This window comes from Bos grunniens, chromosome 29 (genome assembly GCF_055505025.1).
Source record: "Bos grunniens cultivar Pamir isolate PY7600 chromosome 29, Bosgru_T2T1.0, whole genome shotgun sequence".
In the NCBI taxonomy this organism is placed as follows: Eukaryota; Metazoa; Chordata; class Mammalia; order Artiodactyla; family Bovidae; genus Bos; species Bos grunniens.
In genome coordinates, this window is record NC_141193.1 from 6,546,426 (window position 1) to 6,566,922 (window position 20,497).

Genomic DNA, 20,497 nt, shown 5'->3' on the forward strand with positions numbered 1-20,497 from the left:
AATTTAGTTGTTTATTTCATTTTTGGCTGTGTTGGGTCTTTGTTGCTGTGCGTGACTTTCTCTAGTTGTAGTGAGCAGGGGCTACTCTCCAGCTGCGGTTCTTGGGCTTCTCATCGCACTGACATCTCTTGCTGTGGAGCCCGGGCTCCAGGACACACAGACTTCAGGAGTTGTGGTGCCAGACTTAGTTGCTCCTTTGCATGTGGAATCTTCCTGGACCAGGGATCGAACCTGTGTCCCCTGCATTGGCACACAGGTTCTTAACCACTGGACAGTCAGGAAAGTCCCCAGTCAAGCACTCTTAATGAGGTCCCCAGTGACCTACCTGTTGCCCAATCCCCTCATCTTGTCCTCTCCATGGCATTCAACGCAACCAGCCACTTCCTCTTTCTTGAAACCCACTCTCTTCCTCTACTTTCTTGACATCACTCTTTCTTCATCTTCCTCCTCACGCAGTGTCCATTTCTTCCCAGTCTCCTCTGCTGTCTCCCTCTTTTCAGCTCAGCTTCAGGAGGCCCAGGTTTGATCCCTGGGTCGGGAAAATCCCCTGGAGAAGGAAATGGCAACCCACTCCAGTGTTTACTTGCCTGGAAAATTCCAGGGACAGCGGAGCCTGGCAGGCTATGTCCATGGGGTCGTAAAGAGTCAGACACGACTGAGTAACTAACACTCACTTTTTATGAATGTTGACACATCCCTGGTTCACTTTCCTCATGTGTAATCATACAGTTTCTCTCTTGAAGGCTGTTGTGAGAATTGCCTGAGATGCCATACATGTGGCTTAAAAAAAATTCCTCCTTTCCTTCCATGAATTATAAGTATGCTGTCTTCCCTTATTCTGATGAGATGAGCCACCCTTTCCTCTAGACACTTGTCAGGTGTCTCCAGTGACCAAGAAACAGACTTTGGGGAAGATGACTGTTTCCCATGAGGGTGAACTATGACACCAATCTCTGGAAACTCAGATCTAAGAAAAGTCTCACTGCTTCTGCTGGGCCTAAGAAATTCCTGTTTTTAATTCATTTGGCTTTAGATCTTTCAGAAGGAGGAAGTTCACGGGGCTAGGAGTCTAGGAGTACAGAGACAGTGCCATTGAGCTTAGTCAAGGGCAATGGGCGTGGGTCAGGAAAGCCTCCCTGAGAGCAGCAAAGTGTCTAGGAGTTTGAGCAGTGTGAAGGTTCCAGGGTGTGCAAGAGCTTGAATTTCTGCAAATAGAGTGTCACTGGAGTGTCAAGTGCACAGCAGAGGATAAGGTCTAAGGCCTGACTGGAGCTTGAAGGGCCTTGGAAGTGAAAGTGTTAGTCGCTCACTCATGTCCCACTCTTTGCAACCCCATAGACTGTAGCCCTCCAGGTTCCTCTGTCCATGGGATTTCCCAGACAAGAAAATTGGAGTGGGTTGCCAAAAACTCTCTTCTGTTTCCCCTCCCACAGTTGGTAACACCTTGGAGGAAAATTCCTTTTTCTCATCTGTCTCTCCACTAGACTGTGAGCTGCTAGCAGGCAGTATTATGCCCAGAGTATCTGCTCATGCTTCCTGTTGCTACGCCCTGGAACACAGCAGTGAATGCTTGAAGGAATGAAAGAAGGGTCCCAACCCTGTGCACTGTTGACATGTTTGTGTTTGATCTGCGCAACAGCCTGTGACACTGCCAGTCCAGGGAATATTAGCTGCCATTCTGCTGATAAGAGGGGCCTCAAAGAGGTGATGGAGCTGTGAGCTCAAGCTCTGAAGTCCACTCCCTGTGTTCAAGTCCAGCCCTTTTACTTAGCAGATGTTTGACAAGCCACTTAGTTTCTCTAAACCTATATTTCCTCAATTACTAGATGGGGATAATAACATTTATTACTTCACAGGATTGCTACAAAGATTAAAGGGAGAGGGCATATAACCTGCAACATAATAGTAGGTATGCAATAAGTGGTAGTTGTTTTAATTCTCTGGCCAGTATTGTTTCCTCTCCTCAAACAGCAGTTCCCAGACCTAAGAAGATCATTTCAAGGTCGGGGATCGGGCCACGTCTCCCCAGATGACGCTGGTTTTGCAAGACTGCCTACGGTCGAAACTGGGTCCAGCCCGCCAGTCTTGCACAGCCAGCGCACCCACGTGCCTGGCATAAATAAGCGAGCGCGCAGGCGCCCCCGGCCGGCGCCCATTGGCCGGCGCCCCGCCGGAGCTTGGGGAGGACTAGGGGCCCCCAGCCGCGGGCTGCTACGCCCCGTCGGTTGGTCCGCGCGTCCGTCCGTGCGTGAGTCCGGGCCGCCAGCTTCGCCCTCACCATGGCACCCTGGCTGCAGCTGCTGTTGCTGCTGGGGCTGCTCCCGGCCGCCGCTCCGGCCTCCAGCAAGCCCCCGGCGGCCGGCGCGCAGGCCTGGGAACTGGCGTCCCCGGAGCTGCGGGAGCCCGCCCGCTTCGCCTTGGAGATGTACAACCGCGGCCGGGCTGCCGGGACGAGGGCCGCGCTGGGGGCCGTGCGCGGTCGCGTCCGCCGGGTGAGGATGCGCTCGGGGCGGGGCTCCTGGGTCCGCAGTGAGCGGGGCTCTAGTCCGAGGGTTGGGAACTTTGGGCCTGACTTGGGGCGGGGACGTTGGACTTCTAGTAATGGGGAAGGGGGAAGAGGGCACGGTGGGGCTGCGGGCCCCATGAAGGCTGGACAGATGAGAGGGTGGCCGTGCCGTCACTCACTCGCCCTTCCGTCCAGGCGGGCCGGGGGTCCCTGTACTCGCTGAAGGCGACCCTGGTGGAGCCGCCCTGCAACGACCCCACGGTGTGCCAGCTCCCGGTGTCCAAGAAGACCCTGGTGAGTGATGGGGTTCCTGCCATTCCCTTGCCCCCAGATTGAGTCTGGCTGTAGTTGGGAGATCTGTCAAGTCAAGGGGGCGGGATCTGAGGCCGCATCTACCCCACCCTGTCACTACCCAGGCCTGGAAGGATAAAGGGAGGGGGTCTGGATTCTCGCTCCTGGACGGTGCCTCGCTTTCCACTGTGGGCGAGATTGCCTTAGAGATTGTCCTCATCTGAGGACCCTCCTCCATCTTGCCTTGCTCTCCTCGCAGCCCCCTGACTGGCATCCTCCTTCCTTTTCCTGCAGCTCTGCAGCTTCGAAGTCCTAGATGAGCTAGGAAAACACATGCTACTGAGGCGGGACTGTGGCCCAGTCGACACCAAGACTACAGGTGCTGGGAGGGCCCCGGGGTGCTGGGATGGTTCAGATCAGACTTCACTCAGGGTTCAGTCCTGCTTCTCCTCTCTTCCAACTCTCTCCAGATGACAGAAATGAGACTTTCAGTTCATTCCTTCCGCTGCTGAACAAGGATCCCCTCCCCCAGGTGAGGAGCCTTGTCTGTCTGGGGAACTGGCTGCACGTTTGGTTCACTCTCTTCCCTCCACCCTGGCCTGGGGCTCCCACGTCTGTCTGAGAAGGACTGCTTGTAAAGACTCCCTCTCTCTGTCTTTCCAGGACTTTTCTGTGAAGATGGCTTCGATCTTCAAGGACTTTGTCACCACCTATAACCGGACATATGATTCGCAGGAAGGTGGGGACCTAGCCTTGGCTGGATGTGTCCTGATCAGATCAGGACCTCCCCTCCAACTTGGCACCTTAGTGTTGGAGTAGGGAAAGGGCAGAGGGACCCCTAAGTTCCCCCATGTTCTTGTTTAGCCTCCAAGGACTTGGCAGTCACCTCAGGGAGCTGGCGCTTCTCCCATCTGATTTTCCTAGTCAGAAACCATAGATCTCCATCATTCTGGGTAGAGTGGGATGGGGCAAAGGCCATATTTTCTCTGCTGGCAGACCTTTGGCTTGGTGGCCTTTTCCCATGACCTTCTGTCTTTGGAGCCCTGAGCCCTGGGTTGGGAAGATCCCCTGGAGAAGGAAATGGCAATCCACTGCAGTACTACTGCCTGGAAAATCCCATGGACAGAGGAGCCTGGTGGGCTACAGTCTGTGGGGTCACAAAGAGTCGGACTCGACTGAGCAGTTTCACTTTTCATACCTGGGGAGTCATCGCCCCATTTTGGCCTCACTTTTATCACTTGCAGATCTGCTCCTAACACCCACTCCAGGGTTCTGCCCTTTTCTCTTTAAAAAAAAATTTTTTTATTTATTTAATAATAAATAAATATTATGTAAATAATAAAATATAATACTATATTATTAACATAATATATCGATAATAAACATGTTTATAGTATTAAGTATTATAAACATTTAACTACTTATTTTATAAATAAAATTAAATATTAAATTATAGTATTTAAATATAATAATTTAACTATTATTATAAATAGTAAAGACCTGGCTGCACCAGGTCTTAGTTGCAGCATGCAGGATCTTTAAAGTGTGGAATACGGGATTTAGTTCCCTGACCAGGGATTGAATTCAGGCCTCCTCCTTGGGAGCGTGGCATCTTAGCCACTAGACCACAGGGACGTCCCTTGCCCTTCTTGAAATAAACTTCAGACATGATCCAGGGCCACTGTTCCCCATGGAAACCTCTGCCTCTTATCCCCAAGCACCTCTCCTCTATGATCTGCCTGGGGTCCAAGCCTCACTTCTGCTTGTTGGTCCTCAGAAGCCAGTTGGCGCATGTCCGTCTTTGCCAATAATATGGTGCGAGCGCAGAAGATCCAGGCCCTGGACCGTGGCACAGCTCGGTATGGGGTCACCAAGTTCAGTGACCTGACAGGTAGGGGTGGTGGCCAGAGCCCTCACGGTGCCTGGAAGAGACAGGGCCTGCTCCCAAGGCCCCTGGGTAGGACTGGCTTCGAATACTCTTTTCCCACCCCCACCCACCTCTGTCCACAGAGGAGGAGTTCCGCACCATCTACCTGAATCCCCTCCTGAAAGATGCGCCTGGCAGGAACATGCGCCCGGCCCAGCCTGTCACCGACGTTCCTCCGCCTCAGTGGGACTGGAGGAATAAGGGGGCTGTCACCAATGTCAAGGACCAGGTTGGACCCCGAAGAGGCGAGGGTGGGATGAGCGGGCTGCACTGGCCTTTGAGAGGGACCCAGCCCTGACCTGCCTGTCTCTTGCAGGGTATGTGCGGCTCCTGCTGGGCCTTCTCAGTCACAGGCAACGTGGAGGGCCAGTGGTTCCTCAAACGGGGGACCCTGCTCTCCCTGTCTGAGCAGGGTGAGCATCCCGCTGTGCCCCCTCCCCCGTCCCCAGCCCAGCCTCTCCGGAGGGCTCCTTGGGACCAGTCTTCTGTCTCCTAGAGCTCTTGGACTGTGACAAGACTGACAAGGCCTGCCTGGGCGGCTTGCCCTCTAACGCCTACTCCGCCATACGGACTCTGGGTATGCATTCACGGGGCTTCAGGAGCAGGGCAGCAGCACAGCTCCTTCCCCCGGAAGTCACTTTGTGAGGGAGGGAGACGAGCATGGCAGTCCTGTGACCTGGGTTCAAGTCTTAATGCTGACCCCTAACTGGCTGAAGACCTTGGGCAGGTCAGCTCTTTCAGAGCCTCACTTATCTCACCTGTGAAATGGGCTTCCTTGGACTCACTTGGTAGGATTGTCTTGAGGGTCAAGTGAGGGGAAGGTATGTCACGTTCCTGGTGCATAGCAGGGGTCTTGCTATTTTCACTGCTTGGAGGCCTGTATTTCTAGTGCTGCTAAACTGAAGAGCAGAACAGCGCCCCCTTGAGGGGAGGTGTTGACCTAACCTGGCAGTTCTGTTGAGCAGTGGGCTGCAGTGGTGGGAAGAGGAGGGCTGAGGGATTGAGGTGGCCTACAAAGACTGGGGAGGGAGCCTGGCAGGGGTCTGGGCCAGACTGGGAGCAGATGGTCAGGGCAGGACAAGAAAGCCAAGATCAGGAGTCCTAGGAACACTGAGGGGAGTCAGGACTCAGAAGTTGGGAGCTGGGTTCCCTCTCTGCCACACGTCTCACTGGAGGCTGCCTCATGCCTGTGGGCCTCAGCTGAGCCATCTCGAGAAAGAGGCCCCTTTCAGAGAGGATGGCCTGTGGCCTGGGGTAGATGGAGAACATGAGGCCTTGTGTATGAGGGGCTCAGCACAGCCGCTGGCCAGGAGCAGACAAGTACGGAGAGTAGAGCCCACCTTTCCTCTAACTTCTGATCTGCCGGCCCCCCTCCCCACAATCCCAGGAGGGCTGGAGACGGAGGATGACTACAGCTACCGAGGCCGCTTGCAGACCTGCAGCTTCTCTGCAGAGAAGGCCAAGGTCTACATCAACGACTCAGTGGAGCTGAGCAAGAATGAGCAAAGTAAGGAAGGCCGGGGGGTGAGGAGAGGCCTGGGTCGGGAGGCTGGGGCCTGGATGCCCCCTGACGCTGGCCCTCCCCCGTCTCAGAGCTGGCGGCCTGGCTGGCCAAGAACGGCCCCGTCTCCATTGCCATCAACGCCTTTGGCATGCAGGTAGGGCTCCAGCCTTGTTGCTCCGGCTCTGACTCTTCCCCTACTTCTTGGAGCTGGCCCCTGATTTTTTTTTTTTAATGATTTTATGTATTTATTTTTGGCTGTGCTGGGTCTTCGTTGCTGTGTAGACTTCTCTAGTTGTAGCACACGGACTTCCCGTTGCAGTGGCTTCTCTTGCTGCGGAGCATGGGCTCTAGGCGCTCGGGCTGCAGTAATTGCAGCACGTTGGCCCCCCTGCTCTTACTCTCCCCCCTCAGTTCTACCGCCACGGGATCTCCCACCCCCTGCGCCCCCTCTGCAGCCCTTGGCTCATCGACCATGCCGTGCTGCTCGTGGGCTATGGCAACCGTGAGTTCTGCTTGCCCCTCTGCCCATCCAGCCCGGGCCACAGCATCTCAGGAAGCTTGTCCTACCCCCTGTCTCCGGCTGTGGGCCAGGCAGGATCACCCATCCTCTCTGTGAATGGGAGAGCCCAGGGGGTGGGAGGTGTGAGCAGTTGTGGATGGGTGGGCGTCTTCCCCAAGCCCCAGAGCTGCTCCTGGTTTCTGGGAGCGTGGTAGGTGGGCCTGTCTTGCTTTCTGCTCTTCCCCTAGTACCTGTCGCCCAGTAGGCCCACAGCAGACAGTGAAGAGTGCCTAGTGCCTGGGGCCCTGGCTGGAGACTCGGGGGGCCCTGACTCTCCCTGCGCTCCGCACTGCCCTGCCCCCAGGCTCTGCCATTCCCTTCTGGGCCATCAAGAACAGCTGGGGCACTGACTGGGGTGAGGAGGTGAGTCTTGGCTGCTTGGCCCCTAGCCCTCCAGCCCCCGTCCTGCCCTGGCGCCCTCACCGACGCCCCTCTCCCCCCCAGGGTTACTACTACTTGCACCGTGGCTCCGGGGCCTGTGGCGTGAACATCATGGCCAGCTCAGCGGTGATAAACTGAGGCGCACCAGTGCAGGATCTGGTGCGGACCAGAACGGCCCCTCCCCAGGAGGCACAGCTGGCCAAGGGACGGGCACCGGGGACCCCAGGGTGAGCAAAGGCCACAGGGACACAGGCCCTCCCCCCACTCCCACCCTGAAGTTCCCCAACAGCACCTTTGTTGAATGGCGGTAGCTAGGAGGACTGGGGTGAAGGATGATGTCTTGGCAGCCGAAGCTGGGGCAAGAACCCTAGGCTTGGGCAAGGAGCAGGTGGGAAGAAAATACTCTGGTCTTAAAGCCAGCTCTGTCCTCAGCAGGCTCTGTCTTCCCACCCCAGTTTTCCTCTGAAGCTGTAAATTTTCTGGTTCCCCTGGACTGGGGGACCACGTTGCCTTCTACATCTAGAGAAACTTGTCACCGACCTTTTCTAACACAATAAAGAGGTGTCCTGGACCCCAGCGTGGTGTGAATGCTCAGACCCTGAGGGCCAGGAGGGGTGCTGGGGAACCCCTGGAGGGTCAACGTGGGGCAGCTGATCCTGCTCAAAAACCTGAGGGCCCAAGCTTCTGCCTTAGGAATCAATCGGAGATGGAGAGGGGCCCACGATGGATCTTTATTGAGAAACACTCGGCTCTGTGGCCATGGCTCCAAGGGATGGGTGGGATCAGCCAGAGGGAGCACCCTCTCTCCGGACTTGAGTAGGGAAGCTCTGGGGTCAAGGTCAGAGGTCACTCTCCCCGTAGAGGGCACTGGAGAAGGCCACGTAGTCCAGGGCTCCAGCTGGAGCCCCAGCCCCCTTGTAGGGCGCCATGCGGCGGATGCAGTACTCAGCCTGCTCCGCCGGGAGTTCCCGCCGTAGCTCCTCGGCGGTGATGTAGTTCTGGGGGAGAAGAGGGTTTGAGGGCCCCCAGGTCCCAGTCCCTACCCTCCACGCACCAGCTCCCCCGACCCCCGCCAGGGACTCACCTTGTCTCCTGCCAGGATCTTGAACGAGGCCACAACCTGCTCAGCCGTGTCCGTCTCGGCTGTCTCTCGGGTCATAAAGTCGATGAAGGCTTGGAAGGTCACAACCCCAGCTGCGTTGGGGTCCACCATGGTCATGATGCGAGCGAACTCCACCTCCCCCTGCAGGGTTAAAGGCCGGGCACCGTGCCCGGGCGGTGCTTAAGCCAGGAGGGTTCCTGGTGTCCCCCTGGCTTGATGACCCCTGTGACAAGGCAGCCCCCTTTTTCCGTAGACGGTCCACTGCAGCCTTAGCTCTGACTCTGGGAAATCCTTTCCACTGGGCAGAACTCTGCTTCCTGCCCATGGCAATGCCCTGCTCCTGCTGGTCCTGACCTCTTCCCCACACCCCTGTAGTGCTCTCTCTCTGAGGTGGACATGTTGCAAGCTCAGGCTCTGGAGTCACACAGAACCAGCTCCAAATTAATTTACCTCTTTGAACTTTTGTTAGGTGCCCCCCTAGGAAATGGGATAATTCTCCCCAGCCCCAGGAGGTGGATGAGGAGGAAATGAAGATGTGAAGGTGGGAGGGACACAGTGGGTGATCAATATGTAGGAAGGGCCACGGAGGGAACCCCTGGACAGGGCTGGAGGACACTTACCAGGTCATAGCCCATGGAGATGAGGCAGGCCCGGAAGTCATCAGGCTCCATCATGCCATTCCGCTTCTGTAGTTGGGGAGCAGATGTCAGGCTCTGGCCCCGATCTCCGCCTCCCAGCCAGCCCCCAAGTCCACCACCCCACAGGGCGAGGCCCCTGCTGACCCGGTCAAAGTGGTTGAAAGATGCCCGGAACTCGTTGAGCTGCTCCTGACTCAGGCCCTTGGCGTCTCGGGTCAGTACCTGGTTCTCCACCTCGTTGATGGTGCGTGCGATGGAGGTGAGCAGCTGCTCCCAGCCCACGCGGATGTGCTATGAAAGCAGGAGACAGGCCGGGTCAGTGGGCGGCCAGTGCCTGGCCACGAGCTCTGGCTCCACCCCCAATTCACCGTCTGACCCCGGGCAAGTCCTCCCCCTTGCTGGACCCCATCGGGAGGGTCCACTGAGTGACACCCAGCGGCCCTTCCTGCCATAAAGTTTGATGATTTATTACGTATTGATCAACCAGCCATGGCCGCCCCAGGCTTGCCCACAGCACCGCCTTCCCCTCGGTCCTAAGCGGCGTGGTCCCACCTCCATGCTGTAGACCGTGTGCTTGTTGTCAAACACCAGACTCTCCTGCAGCAGCTGGTGGTCTCCCTCCAGCCGGTCGATGTTGCTCTTGTAGTTGATGATATTCTGCTCCTGCTGCCGCAGGCCCGCCATCTGCTCCTCCAGAGAGCCGGCCATCCCCGCGGCTAGGCGCCCCACTTCCTACAGGGGGACCGGGCAGGATGAAGGCTTCCAGCCCCTGGCGGCCCCCGGCCCCCGTCTCCCAGGTTGGCTCCCTGATCCAAGCCTTACCTCCACCTTCCCCTGGATCCAGGGCCCGATGGCGTTGGCCTGGGCTGCAAACTGCCGCCGGAGCCTCTCGTTCACCTGCTGCCGCGTCAGCTCCTCCTGCAGCATCTGGTCACGGCTGGGTACCAGCTTTCGGACCTGGAGGGAGGGTGGTGGTGTCAGGGGCAGCTCAGGAGTGAGGGGAGGGGTCCAGCCCCTCACAGGGCTCCTTACTCTGAGCCTGGGGCTCTGCGGAGGGGGCAAGCTCTGAGCAGGTCACTCAGCCTCTCTCTGCTCATTTCCTGGCTGTAAATGAGGGCCCATGCCGACACTCTTAACAAACTTAGATTGTTCTGTACAACAATCTGGCCCCCACACCAGATCTAATTCTGCTTCAATCAGGCCCAACAGGAAAATGCTGTTACGGCCATTTTACAGAGAGGGCCAAGTCAGGCAAGGGGACCTGTCCAATGCCACGTACAGTCTGTGGCAGACCACAGATCCGGAGGCGGACTTGATCCTCTGTGTCTCAGACACCTGAGATTCTCAGGGTGGTTTAGAAGGTGTCTGAGCAGGAGGGAGGCGGGGAAAGGCCACTGGCGGCACTGACCGTGTCCCACTTGGTGTTGATGTCCTGCGGGGTGAGGGCGATGTAGGGGTTGGTGGAGCTGGGCCGCAGTCCGTACGTTTGGCAGATCTTCTGGATCTCACCCTGGATGCCCAGGATGGCACCCCTCTCTCGGTCGGCCTCGGGCAGTGTTGCCTTGAACTGGTCGTGTGCTGTCACCAAGCTCTGGGGACGACAGGCAGGAAGCATCAATCAGCGCCCCTACCTCCCGCAGGCAACAAAGGATGGCCAGGGGCTCTGGGCCATTCACCGGGGGCCAGGGCAGCACTGGCCAGAGAACCCAGGCCTCCTGACTCCTGGCACTCTAGAGCTGGGCTTCTTCTCTGGCCCCCCATTCCCCAGGAGCCCAAAGGGGTGGCCGACAGAAGACAGGCCACTTCCTTGTCATCCCATCCAACCCTGGCACACCTGGAGCCCCCGCACCCACCTGGGTCTCCTCCACCGAGTGCACCAGCCACACGTCCTGCAGGTCCTCCACGGCGCCGTCCAGCCAGTTGTTGAAGGGCGCTGCCCGCCGGGCAAACTCCAGCTGTAGCTGATCGATGGTCTCCAGGAGCTTCTCCATCCGCTGGGGGCCACAGGGATGGCCAGTTAGCAGCCCGCCCAGCAGGCCCCTCACCCTCCTCCAGCGTCCAGCCTTCACCTCCGGGTCCCCAGCTTCACCTCCAGTGCATCCCGCCTCTTCTGGGTCAGCGTGCCCAGGTTGTCCCACTGGTCACAGATGGCCTGGCAGCGGCTGTTCACCGAGGCTGCCTCGTGGTAGTCCAGCTCACTGGGAATGGGAAGGGGGTTGTTCGCGGAGCCAGATTCCAGCCCAGATTTCTGCCTGACTGTCCCTTCAGGTAGGACTCTGGGCCCAGGGGTGGTGAAGGCATAAAGGAGCCAGGGTAGATGGGGGTGAAACAGGGCTTTCCTAGAGCAGGGCCTTCTCAGTGCGTGCCTAGGAGAAGGGGGTCCTCAGCTCCAGTCCCTGGAAAAGTTTGGGAGGAGGGGCAGGGCCTGGAGTTTCCGGGACAGGTTTACAGGAAGGACGTGGCAGGAGGCCAAGGCTATGGTGAAGGCCTGGCCGGCCCAAAGCTGCAAGGAGACGCCAGCTTAGGGGACAGGGTTACAGGAGGAGGGCAGAGCAAGTGGTGCTGGGAAGGACAGGGGTACCAAGGTAGGGTTATTAAAGAGTGAAAGGTCTGGAGGGCTTTGGGAGCAGGGGCGGGGCTTGAGGCCGAGGGGCGGGGCTTGAGGCCGAGGGGTGTTGTTCCCTGCCCTGGGTGGGCCCAGCAGACTCCATGCCTACTTGAGCTCCTGGGCCAGCGCAGCGATGTGCTCCACGCGGTCCTGGTGCGCCGCCAGGTCGCTCTCGAAGGCCTCGTGGCGCCGCAGCAAGGCCCGCACCTCCTGCAGCGAAGCCGTCTCGTAGTCCCTCTGGCTCAGCATGTCCTCCTTTCCTGCATGGAGAGAAGCCCGGCTTGCGTCACCCAGGGACGGATACGCAGGAGCAGGGGGTCCGAACCCCGTGTGTGACACTGGAGATTCCCCATCCGTGAACGTAGGTGATCATTCCTGCCCAGCCTACACCTAGGGGTCTGCTCTGAGACGCCAATGAGATAAAGTGAAGGGACGCTCCTGTTCCAGGGCATGGCTCCTGCGTGACGTCAGGGTCCTTGAGCTTACATGATCTGGAGTGGCCCTTGGTTCCCTTCCGGTATTATTTGATTGCAAATACCAGAAGGGACTAGAAAACAGGTCTCCAGCTTCCTTGCAGAACCCCTACCCCTGACCTGTGCCTTCTACCAGGACCCCGTCCCCCTCCCACCAGGCTCCCCGCAATCTGCACAGGACACATTCAGGCCCCAGAGCCACCTACCCCGGGTCCAGGCTTCATGCAGGGAGGCCTTCTGCTGGAACTTCTCCGCCAGGTGCTGCAGCCGCTGTAGGCGCCGGATCTCGGAGAGCAGCCAATCCTCATAGCCCTTCTCTGCTTGCTCCAGGCCCCGCCATGCGTTGGCGATGTCCTGCAGGCCAAGCAGAGAGAGGCGCCCTCCATCATGGTTCACCCATTATACAGATGGGAACAGAGAGTCCAAGGGGATGTAGGCAGGGCCGGGGGTCCCCCTCTGCCCCCGTGCCCCGGCTCACCGAGACCAGCTTGCCCTCAGATGGCATGAAGGCTGGCCGGTGGCTCAGCCGCAGCTTGGTCTGCAGCGTGTTGAAGTTAATCTCCAGCTGGCACTTCTCCTGCACGCGGGGCGGCTTGTGCAGGCGCCGGTAGTCCCGGAAGTCTTCCAGCTTGCGCTGCATGGCGCTCATGCTGGGCTCGCCCACGCGGTTCTCCAGCCACGGCACGGTCCGGCGGATCCATTCCAGCAGCTAAGGGGTCCAGGCAGGGGCAGAGCACAGAGGGCTGAGTGGGCCTGCTCACCTTGCCTGTCTCTAGCCACGCCCAGGCTGTGGCCAACAGGCTGGGCCTTGAGCAGAGAAGGGGTCCCCAGTAGTCAGAGAAGGAGCAGGATGGTTATATTCTGAGTCCAGGGGCCAGCGTAGTTGGCCCAGAGCAAAGGGCCGTGAGACTGTCTAGAGATGAGTGACTGAATGGATGAATGAGTGGATGGCAGGAGCCTGGATGGGCAGAAGGGGGCAGGAGGTGGGTAAAGATGGCAGGAGGAGGCTGGAGGAGGCCAAGGCTACTCTGAGGAGAGGTGGGCTCTGCAGTCCAGGCTGGGGGTCAGCTGGGATGGGAGGAACAGCAGGGCTGGGATGGGGGAGCAAGGGCGGGAGGGGGAGGCCTCTGTGGCCTGTCTTACCTCACTGGCCAGCTTTTCATATTCCTCCATCAGCTTCTCGTTCTCCTGGTTCACGGCCAGCACTTTGCAGATCCTGTTGGCGGCTGTCTCTGCCTTTGGTGGGAATGGGCAGAAAAGCTGGTATTAAAACAGGACACCCCCGACCCAGACTCCCTCTAAACCCCTAAACCCTGAGTCCATGCAAACCGAGAGGATGAAGGCCTCATGCCTTGTAGGGTGAGGAGGGAGCTTCCAGGCCAGAGGCTTCTGTGCCTGAGTGCCCCAGGGGTCAAGTGTGTGCAGCTGGGACAGTGGTGCCCCAGTGGGGCCTGGCACCTCCAAATGTTGAGGGGCTGCCAAGGGTGGGCCCCTGGGCCACACGCCCAGCCCAGGTGGCAACTGTTGAGCCCATTACCTGCTCTGCCCCGGCGAAGGCGTGGTAGAAGCAGGAGACATAGGTCATGATGGCCTTCTCATCAGGCTTTGGGGTGTTCACAATGTCTGCGGAATGGCAGCCAGGTGTCAGTTGGGCAAAGCCAGGGGTGGGGAGTGGGCTCATGCGCCCACCCAGGCAGAGAGCTCCCTCGGGATGGGAAGGGGCAGAGACATCTAATCATGGCCACCAGCTGCCCCAAAGCCAGCTCTTCCCTGGAGCCTTCTCGGATCACCCCAGGCTCCAGCGACCTCCTCCTCGGTGGGGTGAGGACAGTATCAAGGTGTGGCTAAGTGAGCAGACCCTGTAGCCCTCATGAACCGCCAGTGTCCACTGCCTGCTGTCTCTAAACAGGCCATGCCTCTGGCTGGCTGGCTGGCTGGCTTTCCTCCAAGTTCACATCCAGGGTACCAGGCACAGTACCAGAAAAGGTTTGCTGGTTCAACTACTAAAGCCTTTATGGGCACAGGGACAGGAGGCAGGACTCCCCTCAAAGGAGCTCCCAGCATGAGTGACTATCATGTCACCAAGTGACCCAGGTAACTGGGATGTGAGGGTAGAGCCATTACATAAGGGCCAAGGCGGGAGAGGCTGGTTCCACTGGATGAGAGGGACAGGGGACCAGATAAGGGCTCCTGGAGAAGGGGAACTGTTGGCAGGAAGGGTTCTGCCCAGGGAGCAGGGGGAGGGGTGGGGCGGAGCATCCCGGGAGGAGGGAGGAGCAGGGACAAAGGGGTGGAGGTGGTACAGTGCTGCCTGGTGTGGAAGTGGAGTCCTCGCCCGGGTGAGGCTTACTCTCACCTTCTGCATCCAGCATCTTAGGGATGTCCAGGTACTTCTCGGCCACCTCAAAGGCGGTGTTCAAGTTGCCGATGGGGTCGTCCTAGGTGGTGTGAGGGGAGAGAGGTGAAAGGTCATCTGGGACAGAGACTGGGGATTCGGGGCTGGGACTAGGGGGGCCTACCTTGCGCAGTTTGGCATAGTCAATGAGGTCGGGGCGGTGTCGGTGGATGAGAGCACAGAGGGCCAGCCCATCCTTCCAGCTGGACAGAGAGAAGGGGGGTCAGGCCTGGGTTCAGGCCAGGGCCCTGCCCTACCCTGGTCCCAGGAGCCCTCCTATATGGATGGCCTCATCTGTGAAATGGAGTCAGGTTCTAATTCCTTGCTTGGCATTTAAGGCCCTGATTACCAGCCATGGACCATTTCCTCCAAGCTCATCATGATTCCCTTACCCTGGGCTTACGCTACACCACTTTCTAGGAATTTTTGGCCTCTGGGTCTTTGCTCACAAGGCTCCCTCTGGCTGGAACACCCTTCCTGGGATGTCTCCGGTGCTCCCTCCTCCAGGAATTCCCCCTCACCCTCCTGGATTCAGTTCAGCATTGACTGAGTCCTGCCATTCTCAGACGCTGCTGCAGGAGCTTGGCTGTGACCTCTCCCCTCCCTGGCTCTCCGGGGCCAGACTCCAGCTCTCTGGCCCAGACCCCAGCAGAGGCCCCACATGCTGGCTGGAGGGCGGACCTGGTGTGGAAGTTCTGCACGTTGACGTTGCGGTACGGCGCCGTCTTCCGCTGACACCACAGGAGCAAGCCTTCCTTGGCCGAGGTTTCTGGGCAGGGATGGGGGTGAGTGTTGGTTGGGGAGGGGTTGGGGCCAGTCCTCATCCTCCCCACCTCCCCACCACTCACCTTCCACGGAGATGTCCTGGATGGCAAAGCGAAGGATGATGGTCCAGATCATGCCCAGGGTCATCTTCAGGTTCCCGTCAACAATCTCTGCGGGGTGGGGGGGTGGGGACATGCTCCACCTGACCACCAGGCCTCAGCCCCCCTCCCCCTTGCCCTGCCCTCTGGCCCCTTGTCTGCATTTCAAGGCTGGCACCGACTTGGTAGATGCTCAATCATTTTACTTCAAAAGGATTCACTGAACACCTCCTGGGTGCCAGGGCCAGCACTGTGGGTACCTTTGCTCCTTACAGTTGCTCCTGTGAGGTGCAGATAGTTGTCCCTGTGGTTGAGATGAGGAACCGCGCCCCCAGCCCCACCTGCCACCTCCTGCCACCTCCTCACCTTCAGCACCGATGGACACCAGCTTCACCCCCTTGCTGGCAATGAAATCCAGGGCCTTGTTGACATTGGCGATCTTGTGGAAGCGCATCTTGCCTTTGTCTGGTCTGGGCAGCCTCTCTCCTGGGTGTGAGAGGAGAGGTCAAGGGTCAAAGGTCACAAGAGGAAGCTGAAGACACGGTCCTCAAACTTCCCCCTCCCTCAGCACATCCCCTCCAGCACTCGGCTGGCACTGCTCCCCCAGCTCTCTGGGTTCCCCTGGGTCCTGGGGTCCCTGTGCGCTGATTTGCACCCCTCACCTGAAATAACCTCCAGGAGCAACATGAGTTTGAGGCCATTGCGGAAATCCTCCTCGATGTTCTCGATCTGGGTGCCAGCCTTGCGCAGGTGTGAGTTGCACCAGGCAGTGAAGGTCTGGGGGCAGAGGACAGTACTCAGACCCTAGTGCTGAGGACAGGGCTCTGGCTCCTTGGTCAGGGTAGATCTCAGAGCCCGAGGCCCTGGATGCAAGTTCCAGCTCAGCCACTCACTTGCTGTGCATCTGGGGCCAGCCCCTGTCCCTCTCTGAGCTTTAATTCTCCTGAAAATGGGGAGAAATGGGGTCTGGGTCCCATTCAGATCCCAGTGTGGATGCTGCCAGGACAACAACAGCTTTGGCCAGTCTCCAGCCAGTGTGGGGCCCCCTGAGACACCAGGGACACTGCCTTACTAAAATCGGAAACATTCCAGGTCGCAGCACAGATGGCTTGGTGGGTTTTGTCTGAGGGACTGTGCATCTGTGTTATTATCGTCTCAGCCCCACCGACCTCCTAAGGCTATTGTGAATTGGCCCCCAAGCAGACCATGAGGCTGCCGGAGCTTTGCAGGCCCTCGAGGAACAGCGGGACACTGAGGCACAGCCTGACCTGGTTTCTGGAGGAGACTATCCGCCCTCTCCGGCCAGGGCGTGCTTCAGCCTCAGCCTCTGTCTGAGATGGGAGGGGTGATATATGCTGTGTGCCTTTGGGGGATGGCAGTGCTTTAGAGCCTGGTATACAAGTTTCTACAACCTCCCAAGGCCTCAGGCCCCGGATTCTGCCCTCAGCTGGCAGTCCTTGGTAGAATCCATACTCGGACTCCCACCCCAACTGAGCTACTGTGACCTGGGATGTGCCCCTCGCCCTCTCCTGGGCTCAGTCTCTCTGTACAATTACAGTTCAGAGTCAATGATGTCTCAGGTTCTTCCTCCCCTGATCTTGCAGGATCCTGGAATTCAAAGCATTTCCCCCTCCCATCCCCCCTCCAAAGCAGACACCCCAAGGAAGTTATTTGGAATTCTTTCCCTCAGGTGTATAAGTGGGTGCTGAGCACTGATTGATGCCACCCCGAGCACAGGAGAGTGCTGTTGGATTCTCTGTAGATCCTGGAGTCTCAGATGCTCTGGTCCAGACAGGGCAGGGCGAAAGGCAGGTCTGGGCGAGGCCTCCATAGTGATGGAAGCAGATTCCCTCAGAGGACAAACATGACTTTTAATGAGATTTGGTTCCTACCCTAAAGGAACTTACAGGCAATCAAAGAGTCCTGTGGGCCTGCGAAGTGCTAGGAGAGACTAGCATTGAGGAGCTTAGGGGAGGTGTTCTTCAAACCTCTTGGGGAAAGTGAGTAACAGATCAGAACTGTGATGGAAGAGCAGGAGTTACTCAGACAGGGAAGGACGGGCAAGGGCATTCCAGGCAGGGATAGCCGCAAGGGCTTGGTGATGAGCAACAGTTGCTAGGATTGTAGGGCCACAGCTATCTGGGCACCGCTCTGGGGATGTTGGGGTATAAATGGTGAGAGGCGGGCCGGAGGGGCGGCAGAGGCCAGGTCATGCACCATCTTGAGTGTTAAGCCAGGGAGTGTGAACTTGATCCTGAGGGCAACAGGGAGGGAGAGGGGCAGAACTGTGTTTTAGAAAGTTCATTCTTGTTGCAGAGAATGGCTTGGCAGAGCAGAAGGGAGAAGTGAGGAGGTGGCGACTGAGACCGGGGTGAGGGAGGGTGTCAGTGAGTGGGACGGGTCAGGAGCGAGGGGGTGAGATGGAAACATTTGTCCTTGCTAGACTCTAAGCTCTCTGAAGCAGGGGCTTTATTTCATCCCCTGCTGAATTTCTGACACCTGACACAGTGCCTGGCACATACCAGGACCTCCCTAAGAAATATTAAACAACTGTTTTCAAATGAGGCTGAATAAAGAGGACTCTGGTGTCAGACGGGAGGAGACAGGAGTGCTCTAAGATATGGGGGAAAAGCAGGGATGGGGCGGGGCTAAATTTGAGCACAGAGATGTTCATTACATTGTAATAAACACTGCTGGATGAGAAACAACTGGATTATCCAACTTCAGGGAACACTAATGAATTTACAGAGTGTCTACACGGGTGCAATCACTGAGTAAGTGGATGAAGTGGGTGGCTGTAAGTTGGGTTGGAAGGATGTTCCTGATACTTTGATGAAAGCGAGGTACAGACTAGCCTGTGTCTTAAGAGGAGCCTGTGAGCCTGGATCTGGGAGAGTCCTGGGTGGATGGGGGTGGGGTGGGGAGAGGAGTTGCAGAGCAGGTGGCAGCGGGAGCCAGGGGCAGGGATGACATCACTGGGAGACTGCTGGACCCGAGGACCACAGCCCTGCTTGGAGACAGGTGCAGAAGGAGCCTGGGGGGAGGCGGATCACCCGGCGCACCCTAGCCGAGTCAGCTGAGCCTCCCAGCCCCTGGGGTCACCTCCTGTCATCTAACTCAGAGGAAGTGCTCTGATTCTAAATCCGGGATTCTCTAAATCCTGCAAATTCCACCAAGCACCCCTGTTCCCCGCCCTTTCCTGCGGTCACACACCGTTGGCAAGTGATGAGTCTAATGACCTCACAGTACCCCCTACCCCCAGCCTGCCACTCCCCAGCGTTTCCTCACTCCAGGCCCAGATCACTTTCTCTTCTGGGTCCCCAGGTGTCATGCCCCCTCCATCTGGGAAAGTCTAGGAGTGAAAATAGATTGGGGAGGGGAGGCCTGAGTGCCCTACAAGGCTGGACCTGGGTAGCAGCTGCCCTTTCAGCTCCTCCAAGGCGCTGCCTCAGCACAAAGTGTCCATCTGGCCTGAGAGTCAGGTTACCTACCGCGAAAGGGAAGCCAGGGCTCCCCTCCTTCCCGACCTTGTGGCCTTTTCAGCAGATTCAGGGCCCCTGGAGTGGGGAGGGGTATCTTGGGAAAGAATGGGGGAGGGACAAGCAATGGGCAAAGACCCCCAGGTTGCCTAGGGAGGGGGACTGTTTTCAGACAGTATATGATGTGGGTCCTACCTCAGCCTCAGTTTCCTCACCTGACAATTGGGATAGAGTGGCCATGGACATCACGCTGGACAGAATATAGCGAGGGTGGGTAGGAAGTCTGGGATGGTTACCACTTCCCCCATACTCTTAAGTCCACTAGTTGCCTAGCTGCATGTCCTCAGGTGGGGTCTGGGAATATTTCAGAAAAGGGGGGCGGTGTGTGGAGAAAGGTTGATTTTTCCCGACCCCACCCCACCCAAACTTGGATCCCCAGGGCTTTACCCAAACCATATTCTTTAGCAAAAATGGGCCCAGGTGAATGAACCCTTGCGGGGGTGGGGATCCCAGAAATCTTTCTTGTCATCCTAAACCCCTCATGAGGGTCCCGAGCTCTCTCATCGGGCTCTGGTGGACAGCAGAGGATTGATGGCCAGAGCCCGGGCTAGGAAGTGGCACTGAGGGTAAGACAGGCTTTTGCCCCTGACCTACTGAGATGCCAAGAACAAACCGCCTGGCTTCTCAGGCCTCAGTTTTGCCATCAGGAAATGGGCTAGCACTCACTTTCCGCTGCTGCTTCTCCCAGGCGGGGTCCAACAGCAGGTCGCGGTCCCAGTCCTCCTCCTGTTCCATGTATTCGCCGCCCCCACGGCCGCCCGCGAAGGGCCCCTCCCCGGTCCCCAGACCCTCGGGCTGCAGAACCATCATCATCTTGTTCGGGCTCCTGGCTCCGCTCTGCTCGGCGCGCTCCAGAACACGGGGGCCGCGTTAAGTAGCGCCCGGCCCAGCCCCGGATCGGATTCGCGCTAAATATGGGGGAGGAGGGTGGGGCCGGATCCGGGCGAGGGCGCTCGGGTCGGGACCAGGCAGAAGTTTGGCCTGGGGCTAAGAGACTGCCGAATTTTGAGGCTCTGGGATGAATCCCGTGGCGGAGATCCGGGATTCGCGTTCTGGCTCCGCCGCTTGGGCGCTGTGTTGACTTTGAGAAAGCCACGGGCCCTTTCTGAGTCTCTTTCCCTATGTGTACAATGAAGATGACGAGAATAATCGTGGTTGCAGATCGCTCTAGAAGCTGCCTTTTGGACCTCCTCCTGACCCTTTTCCTGAGCCGCGCTGGTGGGAAACAGGGACCACTATTCCCATTTCACAGTCAGAAACACCGAAGCGCCGAGCTGTTTTGAATGTTTTCTGGGGTGATGAAGGGAGACAACTCGAGCATGAAGAGGGATTCCAAGCCAGCTGGATGGGCCGAGGCAGGGCTATTAATATCGGGGCTACTGAGGGAAGAGGGGGAATGTGCTGAGCCGGGAATCCCCGACGCCACCAAGGCTGCAACTCAATCCTGGCTTGCTGGCCACCTCTGCCAGCTTGCCCGGTGGCCGCGGGCGGGCTGGACGTCCGCGGGAGGGGCGGGGCTATACCAGCGCTCTACCCGGCTCCAGCGCCAATGAGATTCCAAGCATCTCTTTGGTTCGTTCGGCCGTCCAATCACATCTCCGTACCTGTGGGCCCGCCCAGTAAACCGGAACGCTCACGAGCCCCTTCCGAGCTTCTATTGGTTGTAGCAGACGTCCGTTTGCCACTATCCCTGCCTCAATACGGAAGCGGC

General features: G+C 58.0%; 2 protein-coding genes across 4 annotated transcripts; one reads left to right on the forward strand and one right to left on the reverse strand.

The window, feature by feature from the left end:
* Positions 1–2,215: 2,215 nt before the first annotated feature.
* On the forward strand, positions 2,216–7,739 carry CTSF (cathepsin F). Of its 2 annotated transcripts, none has more exons than XM_086385698.1 (14): positions 2,216–2,492; positions 2,702–2,800; positions 3,092–3,176; positions 3,268–3,329; positions 3,461–3,536; positions 4,575–4,688; positions 4,808–4,953; positions 5,041–5,137; positions 5,221–5,301; positions 6,112–6,231; positions 6,318–6,382; positions 6,640–6,730; positions 7,092–7,150; positions 7,232–7,739. In XM_086385698.1, the coding sequence occupies exons 1-14, from the start codon at positions 2,280–2,282 to the stop codon at positions 7,304–7,306; spliced, it is 1,383 nt and encodes a 460-aa protein (XP_086241824.1). In that variant the 5' UTR covers positions 2,216–2,279; the 3' UTR covers positions 7,307–7,739. The 2 variants fall into 2 exon arrangements, with proteins under 2 accessions (XP_086241824.1, XP_086241825.1); XM_086385699.1 differs by having other exon boundaries at positions 4,578–4,688.
* Positions 7,740–7,877: 138 nt separating this feature from the next.
* Positions 7,878–19,634, reverse strand: ACTN3 (actinin alpha 3). Of its 2 annotated transcripts, XM_086385687.1 has the most exons (21): positions 19,453–19,634; positions 15,910–16,024; positions 15,614–15,733; positions 15,233–15,319; positions 15,066–15,153; positions 14,509–14,587; positions 14,346–14,427; positions 13,527–13,612; positions 13,133–13,225; positions 12,468–12,698; positions 12,196–12,343; positions 11,626–11,776; positions 10,998–11,106; positions 10,762–10,902; positions 10,317–10,499; positions 9,731–9,865; positions 9,461–9,640; positions 9,053–9,199; positions 8,891–8,956; positions 8,253–8,411; positions 7,878–8,166 (listed from the first exon to the last, which is right to left on the reverse strand). In XM_086385687.1, exons 1-21 carry the CDS (start codon positions 19,597–19,599, stop codon positions 8,008–8,010), a joined length of 2,706 nt encoding a protein of 901 aa, XP_086241813.1. In that variant the 5' UTR covers positions 19,600–19,634; the 3' UTR covers positions 7,878–8,007. The 2 variants fall into 2 exon arrangements, with proteins under 2 accessions (XP_086241813.1, XP_086241812.1); XM_086385686.1 differs by having other exon boundaries at positions 8,891–9,199.
* Positions 19,635–20,497: the final 863 nt, after the last annotated feature.

Bases quoted from the DNA above. Each gene is read 5' to 3' on its own strand.
- CTSF (XM_086385698.1), top strand. From the start codon at position 2,280: ATGGCACCCTGGCTGCAGCTGCTGTTGCTGCTGGGGCTGCTCCCGGCC. The intron at 3,537-4,574 runs GTGGGGACCTAG...GTTGGTCCTCAG, and splicing joins GACATATGATTCGCAGGAAG to AAGCCAGTTGGCGCATGTCC. The intron at 6,383-6,639 runs GTAGGGCTCCAG...CTCCCCCCTCAG, and splicing joins TCAACGCCTTTGGCATGCAG to TTCTACCGCCACGGGATCTC.
- ACTN3 (XM_086385686.1), bottom strand. From the start codon at position 19,599: ATGATGATGGTTCTGCAGCCCGAGGGTCTGGGGACCGGGGAGGGGCCC. The intron at 9,866-10,316 runs GTCAGTGCCGCC...CCCTCCCTCCAG, and splicing joins TCAACACCAAGTGGGACACG to GTCCGAAAGCTGGTACCCAG. The intron at 8,412-8,890 runs GTAAGTGTCCTC...TTAACCCTGCAG, and splicing joins TCTCCATGGGCTATGACCTG to GGGGAGGTGGAGTTCGCTCG.